The sequence below is a fragment of the Anguilla anguilla genome, chromosome 6 (assembly GCF_013347855.1).
Source record: "Anguilla anguilla isolate fAngAng1 chromosome 6, fAngAng1.pri, whole genome shotgun sequence".
NCBI lineage: Eukaryota > Metazoa > Chordata > Actinopteri > Anguilliformes > Anguillidae > Anguilla > Anguilla anguilla.
This window is the reverse complement of record NC_049206.1, coordinates 31,819,369-31,839,749: the sequence shown is the minus strand read 5'-3', so window position 1 is coordinate 31,839,749 and position 20,381 is coordinate 31,819,369. Positions and strand designations below refer to the sequence as shown.

At 40.8% G+C, this 20,381-nt stretch overlaps 1 protein-coding gene across 1 annotated transcript in view; it reads right to left on the bottom strand.

Moving 5' to 3' along the window:
• micu2 (mitochondrial calcium uptake 2) overlaps positions 1-19,492 on the bottom strand; it is a 125,557-nt gene extending 106,065 nt beyond the window's left edge. Inside the window, 1 exon segment of the mRNA XM_035422306.1 lies at positions 19,120-19,492. Within this exon segment, the coding sequence (XP_035278197.1) occupies positions 19,120-19,317 (198 nt within the window). The 5' untranslated portion in view covers positions 19,318-19,492.
• Positions 19,493-20,381: the final 889 nt, after the last annotated feature.

The window sequence follows — 20,381 nt, the reverse complement described above, 5'->3', positions numbered from 1 at the left end:
TGTGTCTACAGCTGCAGTTTCTCGCTGCAATTTCTAACATTGAATATTCACAAAAGACGCAATTTATACTGTACTCTGCCAATGTCTACATAAATAATACGCTACGGTAAAGCTTTGAGAGGATGAATCATTACTTTTCTTTGACATGGATCCATTTGAAGACAATAACAGGTGAGTTCGTTTACTCTTTAAATCCGTCATGCCAAATGCCTGTAATGTAATGTAATGCAATATTCCGTAGCAACAAGATAAACCCGACATTAGCCCTAAAATATGCCAATACAGCAGTGACAACGCTGCTCACTGAATAACGACATAAACGAGACAATTTTTCTTTAATTATACCATGTCATTCTACAGTCAATATCTGGGACTAAACATTGAATAAATATACAATCTTACCATTGGTTTTACGCGTAGAGATGTCCCTTTTGCGACTGAGTGGTCATATATTGTCTTGGACAATCCGTTTGTGATTCCTGTTGCTAACGGCGTTGTCGCCGTTTTTCGTACGATTTGGCTTCATTGACAGTTCATTTATTCAGTAGGTGAGAGTATAAGCTTTCTAACGATGTATAACATGTATGATTTTGTATTTGGAATAGCGTTTTATAGTTCAGCGCAACGGAATATTTTCTTATCGCATTCACTTGCGCATTGTGGCGTAGCATAAAAGACGATTCACCTAACTAAACGTTGTCAACGATTTTCATAATTTCTTGTAGAGTACTATTATTACTGAGGACTTCAGGGCTTAGCTAAGCCATTTCTTTGCTGATAGACCTATCTGACATCGTTTTCTGACGCAAAACAGAAGCGGATAGGACTTTGTCATTGATTTTCTGTCTCTATACTAGGCTACTAAACACAGATAAAATGTCATGTTGCTATGTAAGTATTACTGCTCAAAATATTTCGGTTATATACGTTCTTTTCGAAATTGGGTGTCTTTAAATAGGTTAGTGGTATGATATAATGTGGATTTTTCACACTGCAATGTAAGCGTTAGTGTAATAGTTTTTGTGACCCATGGAACACATGGGTCACAAAGAGTGTTGGAGTGTTGACGAGAGTGTTTGAACGTTGCTAAAAATGTGGTGGACGGTTGAAAATTATTTTAGTCCCATCTCCATCCGTCATTAGGCTACGCTGGGAATTAGCTAAACCATTTTTATTGATAGTAATTGAGTTTCTCTGCAAACGCGCGAAAACACGCTGGTATAATAAAACAATGACGGTAAATATAGCCTATATATATAGTCCGCCTCATTCCGTTGTTACCATAATATAACAAACTTTCTTGTGTCTACAGCTGCAGTTTCTCGCTGCAATTACTATTGAATATAAACAAAAGACGCAAATGCTGTAGTCTGCCAATGTCTAAATAAATAATAAGGTATTCTTCGCGCAGCACGAATGCTAGCAGGAATGTCCAGTTGATTTTTCGTTTCGTTTTTTTTTAAATGTCGTATTTATTAGGCTATATGAAATATGTATTATTATCCTATCTGTCTCTGAGGCGCTCTGAAATGTGCATTCTCTGCTAAGCTGAGCAATGGATTGATATATGTGTCTGACGTAGTGTTGCACAGTACACCACACTTCAGCACTTTTTCGGTACTTAAAAAAAAAAGAAAAAAAAGAAACGGTTAGGTATTAGAATTTTCCGACGTTCGGTTTGCGTCAAATGTAAAAGCCAGGGACATGTGTCTCCCGCATTACCGATTGAGAGGATGAAAAGTTATGATTTGTCAGAATCTTCGCTAGATGGCAGTAGCAACTAAGGTTGGCAAGTGAGGTGACCTGCGCTTGTGTATTTTTTCGTGGTTGATACAGCGCAAGCTTAGACCAAGTTCACTTCAGTAGCAATAGCTGTTCTAATTTGTAAATATTTTATTATAGGAAGATGCTGTATTGTTATTGAAATGTGCTGTTTTTAGATATATTTTAAAGTGAAAGACCTGTTTACAGATAATTTACTTTACAATTGTTTAATTGTTGAAATATATTTAATATAGTTTTCTATGGTTTAGTGCTGTAACACTATAGTCCTATGCTTATTGATATGTTGAACAGGCTTCAACTTAAAGGTTGTTAATAAACCGGGTTTTTAATAAACCGTGAATTCGAAAATGAGGTCATCCCTTGTGGACATTATGTTTCTGATCTATTAAGGTAATTTCAGTATCGTTAGGTACCGAGTATTGAATCAGTATCATTTCAGTATCAATTATCGTGATACTACAAATGGCATCGGTATCAAAGTCAAAATTTTGGTATCGTGACAACACTAGTGTGACGCCTTTTTTAGTTGCGGCGCAGAAACACTGCAGCTGTGCATACACGCTGGACCATCTAAGTGTTACGACATGCCATCTAAGTGTTACGACATAGTAAAAGCCTTTACGGGAAGCGGCCAGGACACATCCATGGCGACGTAACTAAGTCATCCGAGAGTGTCTCTTAGCACAAAATTGGCCATAAGTCATCAATATTTCATACGATCATCATGATATTCAGTAGATATGTTGGGTGAAGGCATATGATCATGAGGACAAAGCCATTTTAAAATCGCTCCATAGGGGGCGCGATGCTGCCAATGCTTGGACCCCTTCCAACGCCGCTTGCGGCTTTAATTCTTATTATTATTATTATTATTTTTCTCCGCTAAAAGTGTCTGAGGCTCAGCACCCATAAGTCCTGGAGCAACCAAATTTGGCAGGTGGGTTCCTATGGCCCCCCACTACTCAGGCACTAAAAAGCACGTAAGTCAGCCAGATGGTGGCGCTATAACAAAGGGTAACGCGTAAAAGCCCATAACGCCCACACCATAAGTTAGATGAACACAAAACTTCATCGACCTATGCATCTGAACGTGCTCTACAACTTTGCCATTGGCCCCACCTTTGTCCGCCGTATTGTTTGCCTGCCATTTAGACTTTTTAGTTGGGGCGTGGCAGTTTTCTCCGCTAAAATGTCTGAGGCTCAGCAACCATAAGTTGTAGACCAACCAAATTTCGTAGGTGGGTTCCTATGGCACCCCACTACCCAGGCACTAAAAATCACCTATGTCGGCCAGATGGTGGCGCTATAACAAAGGATCATAGTTTAAACGGCCATAACTCCCACACCGTAAGTCAGATCAACACAAAACTTCATCGACTGATGCATCTGAATGTGCTCTACAACTTTCCTATTGGGAGCACCTATGTCCGCCATATGGTTTGCACACCATTTGGACTTTTTCATTAGGTGGGGTGCGGAAAAGCTGGAGCTCCAAATCCAAACGATTACGACATCGAGTAAACTTCTTTACGGCAAGCGACAACCATGGCGACGCTAGTTTTTATCAGTGAAAGCACGGTCTGACACTGCCACCTAGCGTGCATGCTAAGATCGGCTACCCAAAGTTTCTTAGTAAAAGCTTTCTGAGAGGATGAATAATTACTTTTATTTGGCATGGATCCATTTGAAGACAGTATCGGGTGAGTTCGTTTAGTCTTTGAATCTGTCATTATGCTGAGAAACAGCTAAATCATTTTATTTATTGGTTGTGAGTTTCTGTGAAAACGCGCGAAAACACGCTGGTATAATGAAACAATGACGGTAGCCTAATACATATATAGTCCGCTTCGTTCCGTTGCTACCATAACATAACGACCTACAGCTGCAGTTTCTCGCTGCAATCACTAATATTGAATAAAAACAAAAGACGCAATTAATGCTGTAGTCTGCCAATGTCTAAATAAATAATACGGTCCATTTGAAGACAATATCGGGTGAGTTCCTTTAGTCTTTGAATCCGTCATTATGCTGAGAGAAATCGTATTCTCAATTTAATCTCTAAATTGACTGTAAGCTTAGGGTTGTAACTAGGTAGTTGTTTCGTAGGGGACTTAACTCGTCTTAACTATTGCATAGACTGCGTTGTTGCTGTTCTTGTTTGTGTTAGTGTTAATCAGTTTAACCTACAGGGTCCAAATTGAACCATACGGTTGTTCCCTGCACTTAAAACGGTAGGCTGCTGCCCTCTAGGGTTTTCGATATACTTGTCCCTGGTTATGGTTATACATTTTGTTGTACGTCGCTCTGGATAAGAGCGTCTGCCAAATGCCTGTAATGTAATTTAATGTTCCGTAGCAACAAGATAAACCCCACGTTAGCCCTAAAATATGCCAATACAGCAGTGAAAACGCTGCTCACTGAATAACGACATAAACGAGACAAAGTTTTTTTTCAAAATTATGCCATGTCATTTTACATTCAATATCTGGGACTAAACATTGAATAAATATACAATCTTACCATTGGTTTTACGCGTAGAGATGTCCCTTTTGCGACTGAGTGGTCATATATTGTCTTGGACAATCCGTTTGTGATTCCTGTTGCTTACGGCGTTGTCGCCGTTTTTCGTACAATCTGGCTTGAATGACAGTTCATTTATTCAGTAGGTGAGAGTACAAGCTTTCTAACGATGTATAACATGCATGATTTTTCATTTGGAATAGCGTTTTATAGTTCAGCGCAACGGAATATTTTCTTATCGCATTCACTGTGGCGTAGCATAAAAGACGATTCACCTAACTAAACGTTGTCAACGATTTTCAAATTTCTTGTAGAGTACTATTATTATTGAGGACTTCAGGGCTTAGCTAAGCAATTTCTTTGCTGATAGACCTATCTGAAATAGTTTTCTGACGCAAAACAGAAGCGGATAGGACTTTGTCATTGATTTTCTGTCTCTATACTAGGCTACTAAACACAGATAAAATGTCATGTTGCAATGTAAGTATTACTGCTCAAAATATTTCGGTTATATACGTTCTTTTCGTTATATACGTTCTTTTTGAAATTGGGTGTCTTTAAATAGGTTAGTGGTATTATATAATGTGGATTTTTCACACTGCAATGTAAGCGTTAGTGTAATAGTTTTTGTGACCCATGGAACAGTGATGACGAGAGTGTTGGAACGTTGCTAAAATGTGGTGGACGGTTGAAAATTATTTTCGTCCCATCTCCATCCGTCATTAGGCTATGCTGAGAAATAGCTAAACCATTTCTATTGATAGTAATTGAGTTTCTCTGCAAACGCGCGAAAACACGCTGGTATAATAAAACAATGACGGTAAATATAGCCTATATATGTAGTCCGCCTCATTCCGTTGTTACCATAATATAACAAACTTTCTTGTGTCTACAGCTGCAGTTTCTCGCTGCAATTACTATTGAATATAAACAAAAGACGCAAATGCTGTAGTCTGTCAACGTCTAAATAAATAATAAGGGATTCTTCGCGCAGCACGCATGCTAGCAGGAATGTCCAGTTGATTTTTCGTTTCGTTTTTTTTAATGTCGTATTTATTAGGCTATATGAAATATGTATTATTATCCTATCTGTCTCTGAGGCGCTCTGAAATGTGCATTCTCTGCTAAGCTGAGCAATGGATTGGTATATGTGTCTGACATAGTGTTGCACAGTACACCGACACTTCAGCACTTTTTCGGTACTTAAAAAAAAATTTTAAAAAAGAAACGGTTCGGTATTAGAATTTTCCGACGTTCGGTAGTTTTGCGTCAAATGTAAAAGCCAGGGACATGTGTCTCCCGCATTACCGATTGAGAGGATGAAAAGTTATGATTTGTCAGAATCTTCGCTAGATGGCAGTAGCAACTAAGGGTGGCAAGTGAGGTGACCTGTGCTTGTGCATTTTTCGTGGTTGATTCAGCGCAAGCTTAGACTCAGTTCACTTCAGTAGCAATACCTGTTCTTATTTGTAAATATTTTATTATAGGAAGATGCTGTATTGTTATTGAAATGTGCTGTTTTTAGATATATTTTAAAGTGAAAGACCTGTTTACAGATAATTCACTTTACAATTGTTTGATTTTTGAAATATATTTCATATAGTTTTCTATGGTTTAGTGCTGTAACACTATAGTCCTATGCTTATTGATATGTTGAACAGGCTTCAACTTAAAGGTTGTTAATAAACAGGGTTTTTAATAAACCGTGAATTCGAAAATGAGGTCATCCCTTGTGGACATTATGTTTCTGATCTATTAAGGTATTTTCAGTATCGTTAGGTACCGAGTATTGAATCAGTATCGTTTCAGTATCAATTATCGTGATACTACACCTGGTATCGGTATCAAAGTCAAAATTTTGGTATCGTGACAACACTAGTGACGCCTTTTTTAGTTGCGGCGCAGAAACACTGCAGCTGTGCATACACGCCGGACCATCTAAGTGTTACGACATGCCACCTAAGTATTACGACATAGTAAAAGCCTTTACGGGAAGCGGCCAGGACACATCCATGGGGACGTAACCAAGTCATCCGACAGCGTCTCTTAGCACAAAATTGGCCATAAGTCATCAATATTTCATACGATCATCATGATATTCAGTAGATATGTTGGGTGAAGGCATATGATCATGAGGACAAAGCCATTTTAAAATCACTCCATAGGGGGCGCGATGCTGCCAATGCTTGGACCCCTCCCAACGCCGCTTGCGGCTTTAATTAGGGGTCCAAGCAGCGAAGCTGGTGGAACCCTATTGTATCTGTTAGGATTATTATTAGGGGTCCAAGCAGCGAAGCTGGTGGAACCCTATTGTATCTGTTAGGATTATTATTAGGGGTCCAAGCAGCGAAGCTGGTGGAACCCTATTGTATCTGTTAGGATTATTATTATTATTCTTATTTTTTTCCGCTAAAAGTGTCTGAGGCTCAGCAACCATAAGTCCTGGAGCAACCAAATTTGGCAGGTGGGTTCCTATGGCCCCCCACTACTCAGGCACTAAAAATCACGTATGTCAGCCAGATGGTGGCGCTATAACAAAGGGTAACGCGTACAAGGCCATAACTCCCACACCATAAGTTAGATCAACACAAAACTTCATCGACATATGTATCTGAACGTGCTCTACAACTTTGCCATTGGCCCCACCTATGTCCGCCATATTGTTTGCCCGCCATTTAGACTTTTTAGTTGGGACGTGGCAGTTTTCTCCGCTAAAATGTCTGAGGCTCAGCAACCATAAGTTGTAGACCAACCAAATTTGGCAGGTGGGTTCCTATGGCCCCCCACTACTCAGGCACTAAAATTCACATATGTTGGCCAGATGGTGGCGCTATAACACGAAGGTCATACTTTACAAGGCCATAACTCCCACACCGTAAGTCAGATCAACACAAAATTTCATCGACTGATGCATCTGAATGTGCTCTACAACTTTCCTATTGGGAGCACCTATGTCCGCCATATGGTTTGCACACCATTTGGACTTTTTCATTAGGTGGGTTGCGGAAAAGCTGGAGCTCCAAATCCAAACGATTACGACGTCGAGTAAACTTCTTTACGGCAAGCGACAACCATGGCGACGCAAGTAATCCGACACCGTAGGGTCTAGTTTTTATCAGTGAAAGGGCGGTCTTACACTGCCACCTAGCGTGCATGCTAGGATAGGCTACCAAAAGTAAAAGCTTTCTGAGAGGATGAATAATTACTTTTCTTTGGCATGGATCCATTTGAAGACAGTATCGGGTGAGTTCGTTAAGTCTTTGAGTCTGTCATTACGCTGAGAAACAGCTAAACCATTTTATTTATAGGTTCTGAGTTTCTGTGCAAACGCGCGAAAACACGCTGGTCTAATGAAACAATGACGGTAGCCTAATACATGTTTTGTCCGCTTCGTTCCGTTGCTACCATAACATAATGACCTACAGCTGCAGTTTCTCGCTGGATTTACTAATATTGAATATAAACAAAAGACGCAATTTATGCTGTAAATCGTGCTCTCAATTTAATCTCTAAATCGACTGTAAGCTTAGGGTTGTAACTACGTAGTTGTTTCGTAGATGACTTAACTTGTCTTAAATATTGCCGTAGGGTCTAGTTTTTATCAGTGAGGTGACGGTCTGACCGTCGGGAAGCATTGGAAGACAGGGTCGGGAGAGTTCGTTTAATTTTTAAATCTGTCATTATGCTGAGAAATAGCTAAACCATTTTATTGATAGGTTCTGAGTTTCTGTGCAAACGCGCGAAAACACGCTGGTATAATGCAACAATGACGGTAGCCTCATAGTCCGCTTCGTTCCGTTGCTACCATAACATAACGACCCACAGCTGCAGTTTCTCGCTGCATTTACTAATATTGAATATAAACAAAAGACGCAATTCATGCTGTAAATCGTATCCTCAATTTAATCTCTAAATCGACTGTAAGCTTAGGGTTGTGGTATAATAAAACAATGACGGTAATACATATATAGTCCGCTTCGTTCCGTTGCTAACATAACGACATACAGCTGCAGTTTCTCGCTGCATTTACTAATATTGAATATAAACAAAAGACGCAATTCATGCTGTAAATCGTATCCTCAATTTAATCTCTAAATCGACTGTAAGCTTAGGGTTGTGGTATAATAAAACAATGACGGTAATACATATATAGTCCGCTTCGTTCCGTTGCTACCATAACATAACGACCTACAGCTGCAGTTTCTCGCTGCAATTACTAATATTGAATGTAAACAAAAGACGCAATTTATGCTGTAGTCTGCCAGTGTCTAAATAAATAATACGGTCCATTTGAAGACAATATCGGGTGAGTTCGTTTAGTCTTTAAATCCGTCATTGTGCTGAGAGAAATCGTATTCTCAATTTAATCTCTACATTGACTGTAAGCTTAGGGTTGTAACTAGGTAGTTGTTCCGTAGGTGACTTAGTCTTAACTCGTCTTAACTATTGCCTGAATGTTTTCATAGACTGCGTTGTTGCTGTTCTTGTTTGTGTTAGCGTTAATCAGTTTTATCTACTGGGTCCAAGTTGAACTATGCGGTTGTTCCCTGCACTTGGAGCGGTATTTCTCTCTAGGGTTTTCGGCACACTTATTCCTGGTTATGGTTATACACTTTGTTGTACGTCGCTCTGGATAAGAGCGTCTGCCAAATGCCTGTAATGTAATGTAATGCAATATTCCGTAGCAACAAGATAACCCCGACATTAGCCCTAAAATATGCCAATACAGCAGTGAAAACGCTGCTCACTGAATAACGAAATAAACGAGACAATTTTGTTTTTTTCCCTTATACTATGTCATTCTAAAGTCAATATATGGGACTAAACATTTAATAAATATACAATCTTACCATCGGTTTTACGCGTAGAGATGTCCTTTTTGCGAATGAGAGGTCATATATTGTCTTGAACAATCCGTTGGCGAAATATACGCGCATTTTTGATCACTGGGTAGGCTACCTTCAAAAATAGCTGTGCGTAATACCACACCTGTTGCTTTGGCTTGATTGACAATTCATTTATTCAGTAGGTGAGATTATAAGCTTTCTAACGATGTATAACATGTCTGATTTAGCTTTTGAAATAGCGTTTTATAGGTCAGCGTAACCGAAAATTTTCTCATCTGCCAATGTCTACATAAATAAAACGGTAGGCTTCTTTGCCCGCAGCACGCAATTCGCGAGTTGATATTCAGTCTTTCTTCCGTTTTTTCTCAATGTCGTATTTATTATTTGAAATGTGCATTCATGTGTTATTATTCTATCTGTCTCTGTGGCGCTCTGAAATGTGCATTCTCTGCTAAACTGAGCAATGGATTGGAATATGTGTCTGACGTAGTATTGCACGGTACACCGAAACTTCAGCACTTTTTCGGTACTTAAAAAAAAAAAAAAAAAAATTAAAAATAAGAAACGGTTCGGTATTAGAATTTTCCGACGTTCCGTAGTTTTGCATCAAATGTAAAAGCCAGGGAAAAAAGCGTCTCCCGCATTACCGATTGAGAGGATGAAAAGTGTAATTTGTCAGAATCTTCGCTAGATGGCAGTAGCAACTAAGGTTGCCAAGTGAGGTGACTTGCGCTTGTGTACACAGCTCTTTGATACAGGGCAAGCTTTGACTCAGTTCACTTCAGTAGCAATAGCTGTTCCATTTTGGAAATATTTTATTAGGGGTCCAAGCAGCGAAGCTGGTGGAACCCTATTGTATCTGTTAGGATTATTATTATTATTATTATTATTATTCTTATTATTTTTCTCCGCTAAAAGTGTCTGAGGCTCAGCAACCATACGTCCTACAGCAACCAAATTTTGCAGGTGGGTTCCTATGGCCCCCCACTACTCAGGCACTAAAAATAACCCCCTAGTAAAGGCTTTCATGTGAAGCGGCCAGGACACATCCATGGTGACGCAACTAAGTCATCAGACATAAGTCTTAGCACAAATTTGGCCATAAGTCATAAATATTTTACTACCTCAGACACATATTCCAATCCATTGTTCATCATGATATTCAGTAGATATGTTGGGTGAAGGCATATGATTATGAGGACAAAGCCATTTTAAAATCGCTCCATAGGGGGCGCGATGGTGCCAATGCTTGGACCCCTCCCAACGCCGCTTGCGGCTTTAATTGTGTATATATTTGTGTATATATTTATATATATATATATGTTTATATAAATATATTTGTGTGTATATATGTCTATATATATACATATATGTGTTTGTGTGTCTGTATATATAGGGGCCAGGACTTGAACTGGCAGCCCCTGTGAGTTCAAGCTGTGCCTCATTGCGAGGAGCCACAGGGACTCCGCAGTATGTAACTTTTTCTCTTTATCCTTTTGGTGTGTCATAGCAAAGTTATTTACTAGTTTATTCCTTTGTACTCTGACATTAATTTGTTCATTAATTTTAATCACAGGCCTTAATCACAGATATAACAGCAAAGTACCACAACTCGAGAAAAGAAAAAGAGAAACAACTCATCTTGAAAGTAACAGTGGGAAAAATTGTGAAAAATGTATGTTACAAGGGTTTGCAGAGAATGCCCTTCGGATTCTCAAAGAAGCGCCACAATGGTGTAATGAGTACAAATCTCCGCACTTCCCCACAGAGCACACAAATGTTTTGATTTGATGTTTTGATTAGAGCCCGACCGATATATCAGTTTGGCCGATATATCGGCCATCATTTGACTTTTTTGACGACATCGAGATCGGCAGTTATGCAGTATAATAAAAGTAAGAAGCCACACACAATTGGAGAAAAACTCATACTTCCAGCGGCGGTTGAAATGTGTGAAGTTATGCTTGGGACAGAGGCAGCTAATAAACTGAAAGCTGTACCTCCCTCAAATGACACCGTGAGGAGGAGAACTGAAGAACTCTCGGACGACATTCAGTCACAGCTACTGGATAGATTGCATTCCTGTGAGCAATTTTCTATTCAGTTGGACGAATCAACAGACATTGCCAGTGCGGCTCAGTTGATTGTTTTGGTTCGCTATCCATGGGAAGGGAACATTTTGGAGGACTTCTGCAAGGAGGTGCCTGGGAGGACAGTCTGGTCTTCGTTCTGGGTACGGTTGTGTTACAGCTACTTTAAAGGTTCTCAATGATATGACATCTGCATTAGATGTCAAACAAAACTGTGCTGCAATATTCATTGACCTTGCCAAAGCCTTCGATATGGTTATCATACCATTCTTATAAACAGCATTGGGGTCACTAATCACTCACTGGCTTGGTTCTCTCACTATCTCTCTCACCGTGTGCAACGCGTGAGGTATGAAAACCACCCTCTCCTAGTCACTAGGGGTGTCCCCCAAGGCTCCATACTTGCTCCCACACTGTTCTCCATATACATCAATAACATCCCTCAGGCTGCTGGTAACTCACTCATTCACCTATACGCTGATGACACAATTCTTTATGCTACTGGTCCATCCCCCGACACTGTACTAACCACACTCCAGGATCGCTTCCTCCAAGTCCAACAGGCTTTTACCAACCTTAAACTGTCTCTTAACACCTCCAAGACTAAGGTTATGTGGTTCTGCCGGAAGGGTGCCAAACCCCTTCCAGCCCTCAACATCATCACCAGTGAGGGAGCTACCCTGGATCAGGTCACAGTCTATAAGTACTTGGGCATCTGGCTAGACAGCAGGCTGTCCTTCTCCCACCGTATAGCCTATCTAAGCTTCAGTCTAAGGTCAAGGCCAAACTCGGGTTCCTTCATAGAAATCGTTTCACTTTTACCTCTGCTGCCAAACTCACCCTCATACAAATGACTATTCTCCCCATGTTCGATTATGGTGACATAATATACAGGTCTGCATGCAAAGGTACACTTTGCAAGCTTGATACTCTTCACCATTCTGCTATCCGGTTTGCCACAAATGCCCCCTTCAAAACACACCACTGCATGCTTTACTCTCTGGTCAACTGGCCCTCCCTTCACACCCGTCGTAACATTCACTGGCTTACTCTCATTAACAAGACCCTTCTCGGTCTATCACCTCCCTACTTATGTCATCTGATGCACCCTATGTTTGTCACACACAACACCTGGTCCTCACTCCATATCCAATTAAAAATTCCCAAAACCAACACCTCCCTCGGTCTTGCATCATTTCAATCCGCTGCTGCCTGCGACTGGAATGCTCTGCAAAAAACCTAAAACTGGATAAATTTATTACCATTTCTGCCTTCAAACATGCCATCTCAGACATTTTCACTGATTCCTGCAACTGTTTTTCTACCATGTAATATCCCCAAAACACACTCTGGTTTTTTTTGGTTTTTTTCTCCCCCCATATCTCGTTTGCTGACTGTTGTTTGCTTGCCTGTGTTTTCATGTGCCTATGTTTAGTTTGTTATTACTGATGTATTTTGTGCTTTTAACATGCTTTTATCTTCTAGCCCACCTCCCCTTCCCTTAAGTGGCTTTTGTCGCTTGTCAGGCCGCCATTGTAAATAAGAATTTGTTCTTAATGACTTACCTGGTGAAATAAAGGTGAAAGAAAGGAAATATTCAGACTCCTGGATGCTTTCATGACTGAAGCGAGACTGTGTGGCCGTTTGTACAGATGGTGCAGTGGCGATGGCAGGCCAAAAGAGTGGGGTTATTGCGCGGATAAAGGCTGTCAACCTGAAGGTTATGGCTACGTACTGCATGCTGCATCAGCAGGCGCTCGCATCCAAAGGTATGGAACCAGACCTTCACTCTGTTTTGAACACAGTTCTGACTGCAGTTAATTCTGTGAAGTCAAGGACACTGCAGTCATGTTTGTTTGGACAACATTGTAGGGAGATGGGTGCTGGGCATGACACACTGCTATATCACTCTGAAGTGCGATGGTTCTCTCGTGGTAAAGTTTTGCAGCGGGTGTTTGAGCTACGCAGTGAGATGGCAGAGTTTGAGAGAGAGGACAAACCCGACATCGCAGAGTTTTTTCTGACCCGGAGTGTGAAGCCAAATTGGCCTATCTTGCCGACGTATTCAACTTGCTCAACAGCCTCAACCTCTCTATCCAAGGAGGCTATGCATCTATCCTTGAAGTCAGCAACAAAATCACCACCTTCATGAAGAAAACAGAGCAATGGAGAAGAAGGATACAAGACTGAGACACAGACATGTTCCCCCAACTGACTGAGTTTCTCCACACAAACAACGTGCCTGTGGTTATAGTGAGAGAGGTAGCCACCTCTCACCTCACTGCACTGAGCGAGCACTTCAGCTCATACTTCTCCGATGTGAACACCGATGCCTGGGACTGGGTGCGAGATCCCTTTTCCCCAACTGCAACAACAAGTGGCATTACAGGTAAGGCAGAAGAAGAGCTGTTGGACTTATCCTGTTATCACAGGATAAGGCTGCATTCACACCTGATCAGGCAATGCGGCACCTTGCTGCAGGGTTGTGCGGCGGTGTGGGCGTGTCACTACATGGCCCATTTGTGTAACATCATGTTGTGAGCTTTAACCCCCCCCCCTCCATTTCCTGTCCGCTAACTCAAAAAAAAAAAAAAAGGACACAAACGCAAACCAAAGGAAGCTTCTTGCTAGTGTTATTTTGCAGCGTAGACTGCCAGCCAGACGCAGACGTCGAAGCTGGGTACATGAAATAAACCAAGCGAGGACACAACTGGCAGAGTAGCCTACCATCATTTGGTCCATGAACTCCATAGTGCTAGGTACAATAAACTAACATGCAAGAAGTGCTAAATAGCGAATCTTGTATACAGCTTAATTCCAAAGTTCGGAATTGATATTTAGCTAGTAATTATTGTTTCGGTACTCGCCCCATACCCAGTACTGTCAAATCACGGTGACAATCATAAAATCAAATCTTAGGAAATGAACCGCGTCAGTAATTCATCTGACAGTTGCTCGGTAAACAGCGGACTGCTACATGGTAATTTAAACAACTTACGTGATTGGCCACTGCAGCATGACGTCGGGTTGCGTTCCGGCAGAAGTTGATTCTGGTTCAACTTTCTTGCCGCAGGCCGCTGCGTTTTTTTTCGGCACCCCATGCGGTCCCCACTGCCACAGCCTAAACGCACTACCCCCTTTCAAATGAATGGGAATACTGCCGTTTTTGCCGCATTGCCTGATCTGGCGTGAATGCAGCCTAAGTCCAACAGCTCCTCTTCTGCCTTACCAATCGACATTGAAGGCCCGATTCCAGCAGTTGCCTAATGTAGATTTTGGCCGTACCTCTCACATAAGTATCCTGAACTCACTAATGAAGCCATGCGAATATTGCTCTCCTTTCCTACCACTTACCTCTGAGTCATCATTCTCCACTTTGAATGCAATGAAGACTAAGTACGGGGCTCCTTTGCATGTGGAGAATGATCTTAGAGTCTGCCTGTCATCCATCACTCCAAGAATGGAGAAACTGTGTAGTGAGAGACTGGCTCACCCATCTCATTAATTTAGGTGAGCTCATCAAGTGAGTTATTGTGAATTGTGTGAGCTAAGAATGTGATGTAGCTTAATGCAAATATTTCACTCAAAACTTTCTGAACAGTGTTCTGTAACATTGTTATGATAACTTCTGTTAAGATTTGTTCAGAGCTTTCTGCCAATGATTTGAATAAGGAGCAATAAGTTCATTATTTTAAAGTTGAAGCACTTACTGAAAGTCAGCTTTAGACTGGTCATTTTAAATGTCTGTGTTTATTAGGACTATGCCAGTCTTGCTACTGTTCATTTTCTGAAAGCTTTTAAGATCAATTACTTGAAAAGTAGAAATGCTGTCAAGTTGAGTCCAAATGCAATTTGAATAAAATAACCCTCTGTTTAAAGTATATAAGTGGTATTAACATGATTCAAATTGAAATGTGTGTCTGTTTATCACTATGAAACAGGTCTGAAGTATTTAGGTTGAAAAGTTTTAGAATACAAATAGTTCCAATGGCATTCAAGAGTACAAATGTGGTAGTAAGCATATGCTTAATCGGTGTTACGATTATGAGGGGGTCCTTGGAAAATTTTCTAGCCCTGTAAGGGGTCCCTGGCCCCAAAAAGTTTGAGAACCCCTGGCTTAAAACACTCCTCGCTATGATGGTACCATAAACAGATTTAGCGTGATTGACGAATGTTTTTTTTTTTGATGCATAGTAGGTTTGATCTAAATGCATTATTATTATTATTTTAATTATTATTAAGGGGGTGGTTTTATGGTTTTCATTATTCTGCGCTATGACATTATAAACAGATTGACGAGCGTTTTTATATTTTTGTGCATGGTAGGTTTGATCTAAATTCAGTTACAGAATATAACGCTTTTTTTTTCAAAAATAGTATTTCTCGATGTAATTGTGTCGCCAAGTTAATACATGTCTACGCTAGCGGGTCAGGCACTCTTCACGGTAAGAAGAAATTTTAGGATAGCACTTCCGATATTGCTTGTGTCGAAAGTACTGCGACGGAAACAATGATAGATTTACCCAGGAGCCACATCTGTTCAAAATGTAAACAAGTAACGGTGAACCTACACTATTCACACTATTTAATGTCGTGTTTAATATTCATTGTCCTGTGTGAATAAAAATCATTTTTGCAGTAACCTAGATCTGAAAGATGTTAGTCAGCTGCCCAGCTAGGCTGTCTAATGTCTAGCTAGTGAGTAACAACCAACCACAAAAACATTGTCCGGCTAATTAGCCAGCTAATGCCTTCGAAGTTATATCAGGTTAGCTAGCTAGGTGGCTGGTAGAAACGAACAACTAGCAACTAATACATGAGGAAGAATTTTTTTTTTCTTAAGTTGCCTAGCTAGACATTAGACAGGCTAGCTAGGCAACTTGTTAACATTTTTCAGGGCTAGGTTACTGCAAAAATTATTTTTATACAGACTGGACCCTGATAACTAATAGTAACGGCGATAACTACATAGCAGAGCCACCGACAATTTCAGAGACTTTTCTCCACGCTGCGTTCCTCTTATCAGTGTCTCTCTAGGAGATTTTATTAAGTTGGGAAACCCGATACGGCAATACGAGTTAGGTCCTCCATTGTGGAATGTGGAAATAAAATTAGAAAAAAATAGGGACAATTTCCTTGACGGATCATTAGATCAAATCAGATTGGTTACCGCGACGCGGCGAGGGGGTCAAAGTTGAACTTTGGCCTGTTGAATCGTGGCCTCTTGCACCGGCATGGCAATCCCAACATGCCTTGCAGGGTCTGGCCGCCACCTCTCATTCAAAATGAATGGAGGCAGCGGGGCCGCGTATAGTGTGGCTATCTCCAATTGTTTATTTGTTCAATGCTTTAATTGCAGAGTACATTGAGACAACTGCATAAATTTCAATAAAAACTGGAAAAATTGAGGTGTTAGTTAGTTCCACATTCTATCGTTCCACAATGGAGGACCTAACTCGTAATTTCCGTATCGGGTTTCCCAACTTAATATAATAAAATCTTCTACAGAGACATTTATAAGAGGAACGCAGCGTGGAGAAAAGTCCCTGAAATTGTCGGTGGCTCTGCAACGTAGGCTAGTTATCGTCGTTAGCTACTATCACTGTCCAGTTTGAATAAAAATCATTTTTGCAGTAACCTAGCTCTGAAAAATGTTAATAAGCTGCCTAGCTAGGCTGTCTAATGTCTAGCTATAGCGAGTAACAACAAACAAAAAATCTTCCTAATGTATTAGTTGCAAGTTGTTCGTTTCTACCAGCCACCTAGCTAGCTGACCAGATGTAACTCTGAAGGCATTAGCTGGCTAATTAGCCAGACAATGTTTGTGTTGTTGGTTGTTACTAACTAGCTAGACATTAGACAGCCTAGCTCGGCAGCTGACTAGCATCTTTCAGATCTAGGTTACTGCAAAAATGATTTTTATTCACACAGGACAATGAATATGAAACACAACATTAAACCCGGTCAACATTTAACGGTCTGTCAAAAATAAGTGACGCCCACAAACAGCCGATTGTGGGGACGCACCGCGGCGCCAGGCGGATTCACCGTGACGGTGAAGCCACACTATACGCGGCCCCGCCGCCTCCATTCATTTTGAATGAGGGGTGGCGGCCAGACCCCGCAAGGCATTTTGGGATTGCCGGCAGCGCGGCGGGAGGCGGCGAGGCTGCAGTGGAGATGGCAAAAATTCAACTTTGACCCCCTCGCAGCGTCGCGGTAACCAATCTGATTTGATCTAATGATCCGTCAAGTAAATTGTCCCTATTTTTTTCTAATTTTAGTTCCACATTCTATCGTTCCACAATGGAGGACCTAACTTGTAATTTCCGTATCGGGCTTCCCAACTTAATAAAATCTCCTACAGAGACACTGATAAGAGGAAATACTGTGGAGAAAAGTCTCTGAAATTGTCGGTGGCTCTGCAATGTTGTTATCGCCGTTAGCTACTATCACTGTCCAGTCTGAATAAAAATCATTTTTGCAGTAATCTAGCTCTGAAAATGTTAATAAGCTGCCTAGCTAGGCTAACTAATGTGTAGCTATAGTGAGTAACAACAAACAATAACAAACAAAAAAAATCTTCCTAATGTATTAGTTGCTTGTTGTTCGTTTCTACCAGCCACCTAGCTAGCTAATCAGATACAACTTTGAAGGAATTATCTGGCTAATTCGCCAGACAATGTTTTTGTTGTTGGTTGTTACTCACTAGCTAGACATTAAACAGCCTTGAAGGAATTATCTGGCTAATTCGCCAGACAATGTTTTTGTTGTTGGTTGTTACTCACTAGCTAGACATTAAACAGCCTATCTAGGCAGCTGACTAACATCTTTCAGATCTAGGTTCCTGCAAAATGATTTTTATTCAGACAGGAGAATGAATATGAAACACGATATTAAACGCGGTCAACATTTAACGAACACAACTGTCTGTCAAAAATAGGTGACACGCCCACAAACAGCCGACTGTGGGGACGCGGCGCGGCGACAGGCGGCCGTCGCCGCGTATAGTGTGGCTTCAGCCTGAGGCATTCTTCACCATTATGTCTCGGTCCGGAAATTTTTTATGACAACGTCACAATGAATGGAATGCATTGTGCCACAGAATGCTATCGCGGCCCAAGATCGGAGAAACATCGCTCTCGACCGGAGGCCGACGTCTAAACGACGTCTTACCGATATGCTAACTATCTGAATACAATGTAGCCTAGTGCAAATGTATATCGGCCGTCAGCCAAATGAGTCTGTGCTGTTGGGATGTGACAGGTGTAAGATATAAAGTATTAAATAATAATAAAGTATTATGTGTTCTAGTGTAGTCACCTAATCTCTCTGAAATGCAGGATGGCCTTCCTTAAAAGCAACATTTTCCTGGTGGAGGACTGCCAGACCCCGATTAACTTACATCCCTGATTATAAATATCGTTTTCAACAACTTCGTAGCTACCGATACTTAACTATAGCTAGGCCCAATTTCACATCCAGACAAATTAAAGAAACTTCTCCATGGTGGCATTGCGTTTTCTAAATGTAAAGACGGAACGACACGTTTTCCCGTTTTTAAAGTTGTAGGACTGGTAGTCTAGCACGTGCAATCTTCGTTTTAATAGTGTAGTTTTAAAAGATAACACGTTTGTTTGATGCAGACCAGACGGATTTGCATGTTTTCCCAACATGGCTAGAACTAACATTAAAAATGTAGCTAACAAGCTCTAGCTAATAATAGAATGTTCTTGGGTAGCCGAGTTACAGTAGTCGTAATACATAAACCAAAGGAAAGTTAAACAACAGACAATTTGTAGTTAGCAACGTAAAATGTTATAAGATATATCACTAGAAGCTCCTCAACATGAATTCGTCTTGGTTGGGCTACATACCGTGGTTTCTTCTTCAATGGCATGAACACTGTCGGGAGTACGGATCAACCATGTTCCGTAGTGCTGATGCGCTATGGTGCCACCAAATAGGAAAGACCCAAAAACGCCACGACGAAGTGTTCGACGAGATAATACCGCACTGTAGAAAAATCGGTGGACATGTCTTAAGGCTACCGTGGCTCTTCCCCAGAAAGACATGATTTTTTCCCTTCTTCTTCTGGTTTTATGGCAGTTTGTAAACAACGTTTTTACCGCCGCCGACTGAAAATGACTGTGAATCGGAATTCCATTAGCCGCCCCATAGAGCGTATATAGGAACCAGGAACTGGAGCGGGTAGGAGCTGCCGCAACAAATTCTTATTCTTCTGAGGTTTAATGGCGGTTTTTACACCGGCTTTTGGTGCATGACCGCCACCAACTGGACTGGAGTGTGGAGCAGTAGATTTGGCAGGGGAAAAAACGAAATTATTTTAACTAAACCAGTTTTTTTTTAAAGCTGATGATGTAACTGAATATTTTGTTTCATGACTTTCCTGGACAACGACATACTGTGTTGTCCATTCCTCGATGATATAAATAAACTGTTTGCTTCTTTACTGTCTGCATTACGTTGAAATAATGGGTTCTACCGATTCTGGTTCATTACAGTGTAATGTAGCTGTAGCTGTAGCTTTCACTGTCAGATGTTTACCTATTTTATACAATGAGCCCTGTATGGCCAAAAGCACGTTATAATGGTTTATATTTTCCGATTCCCATTCCAGCACCAACGTGTTTCTCTATTCTGGACAAGTGTCTACCTGTTTCATCATTGTCCAAGTGTTCCTGCCAGATTTTGTGCGTATGGGATTTGATATAAACCTTGGCCTCAGCTTTATGAAGTAAAATGTGTAAGTCGATGCTTTGGAGTCTTAAGGTCTGTTTGGCCAGAATATTTACTTCTTAATTTCCCTCTATACCAACATAGGCAGGTACCCAGAGAAAATGAATTCTTGTGCCATTCATTTTTAACCTATTGGGATGGCAGGTATGCCATCCATCCAAGATACACCTTGGAGGGGCATACCCTATTCCTATACAGCACCGGAAGTTTGTTTACATACACCTAGGCTAAAGACATTCAAACTAAATTTTTCACAACTCCACACATTTCATGTTACCATACATTTCCTGAGTAAAGTCAATTAGGGTATCTACTTTGTTTCCATAAGAGGTCATTTCAAAATGATAGCTAAGAGACATATTTATTTCAGCTTTTATGT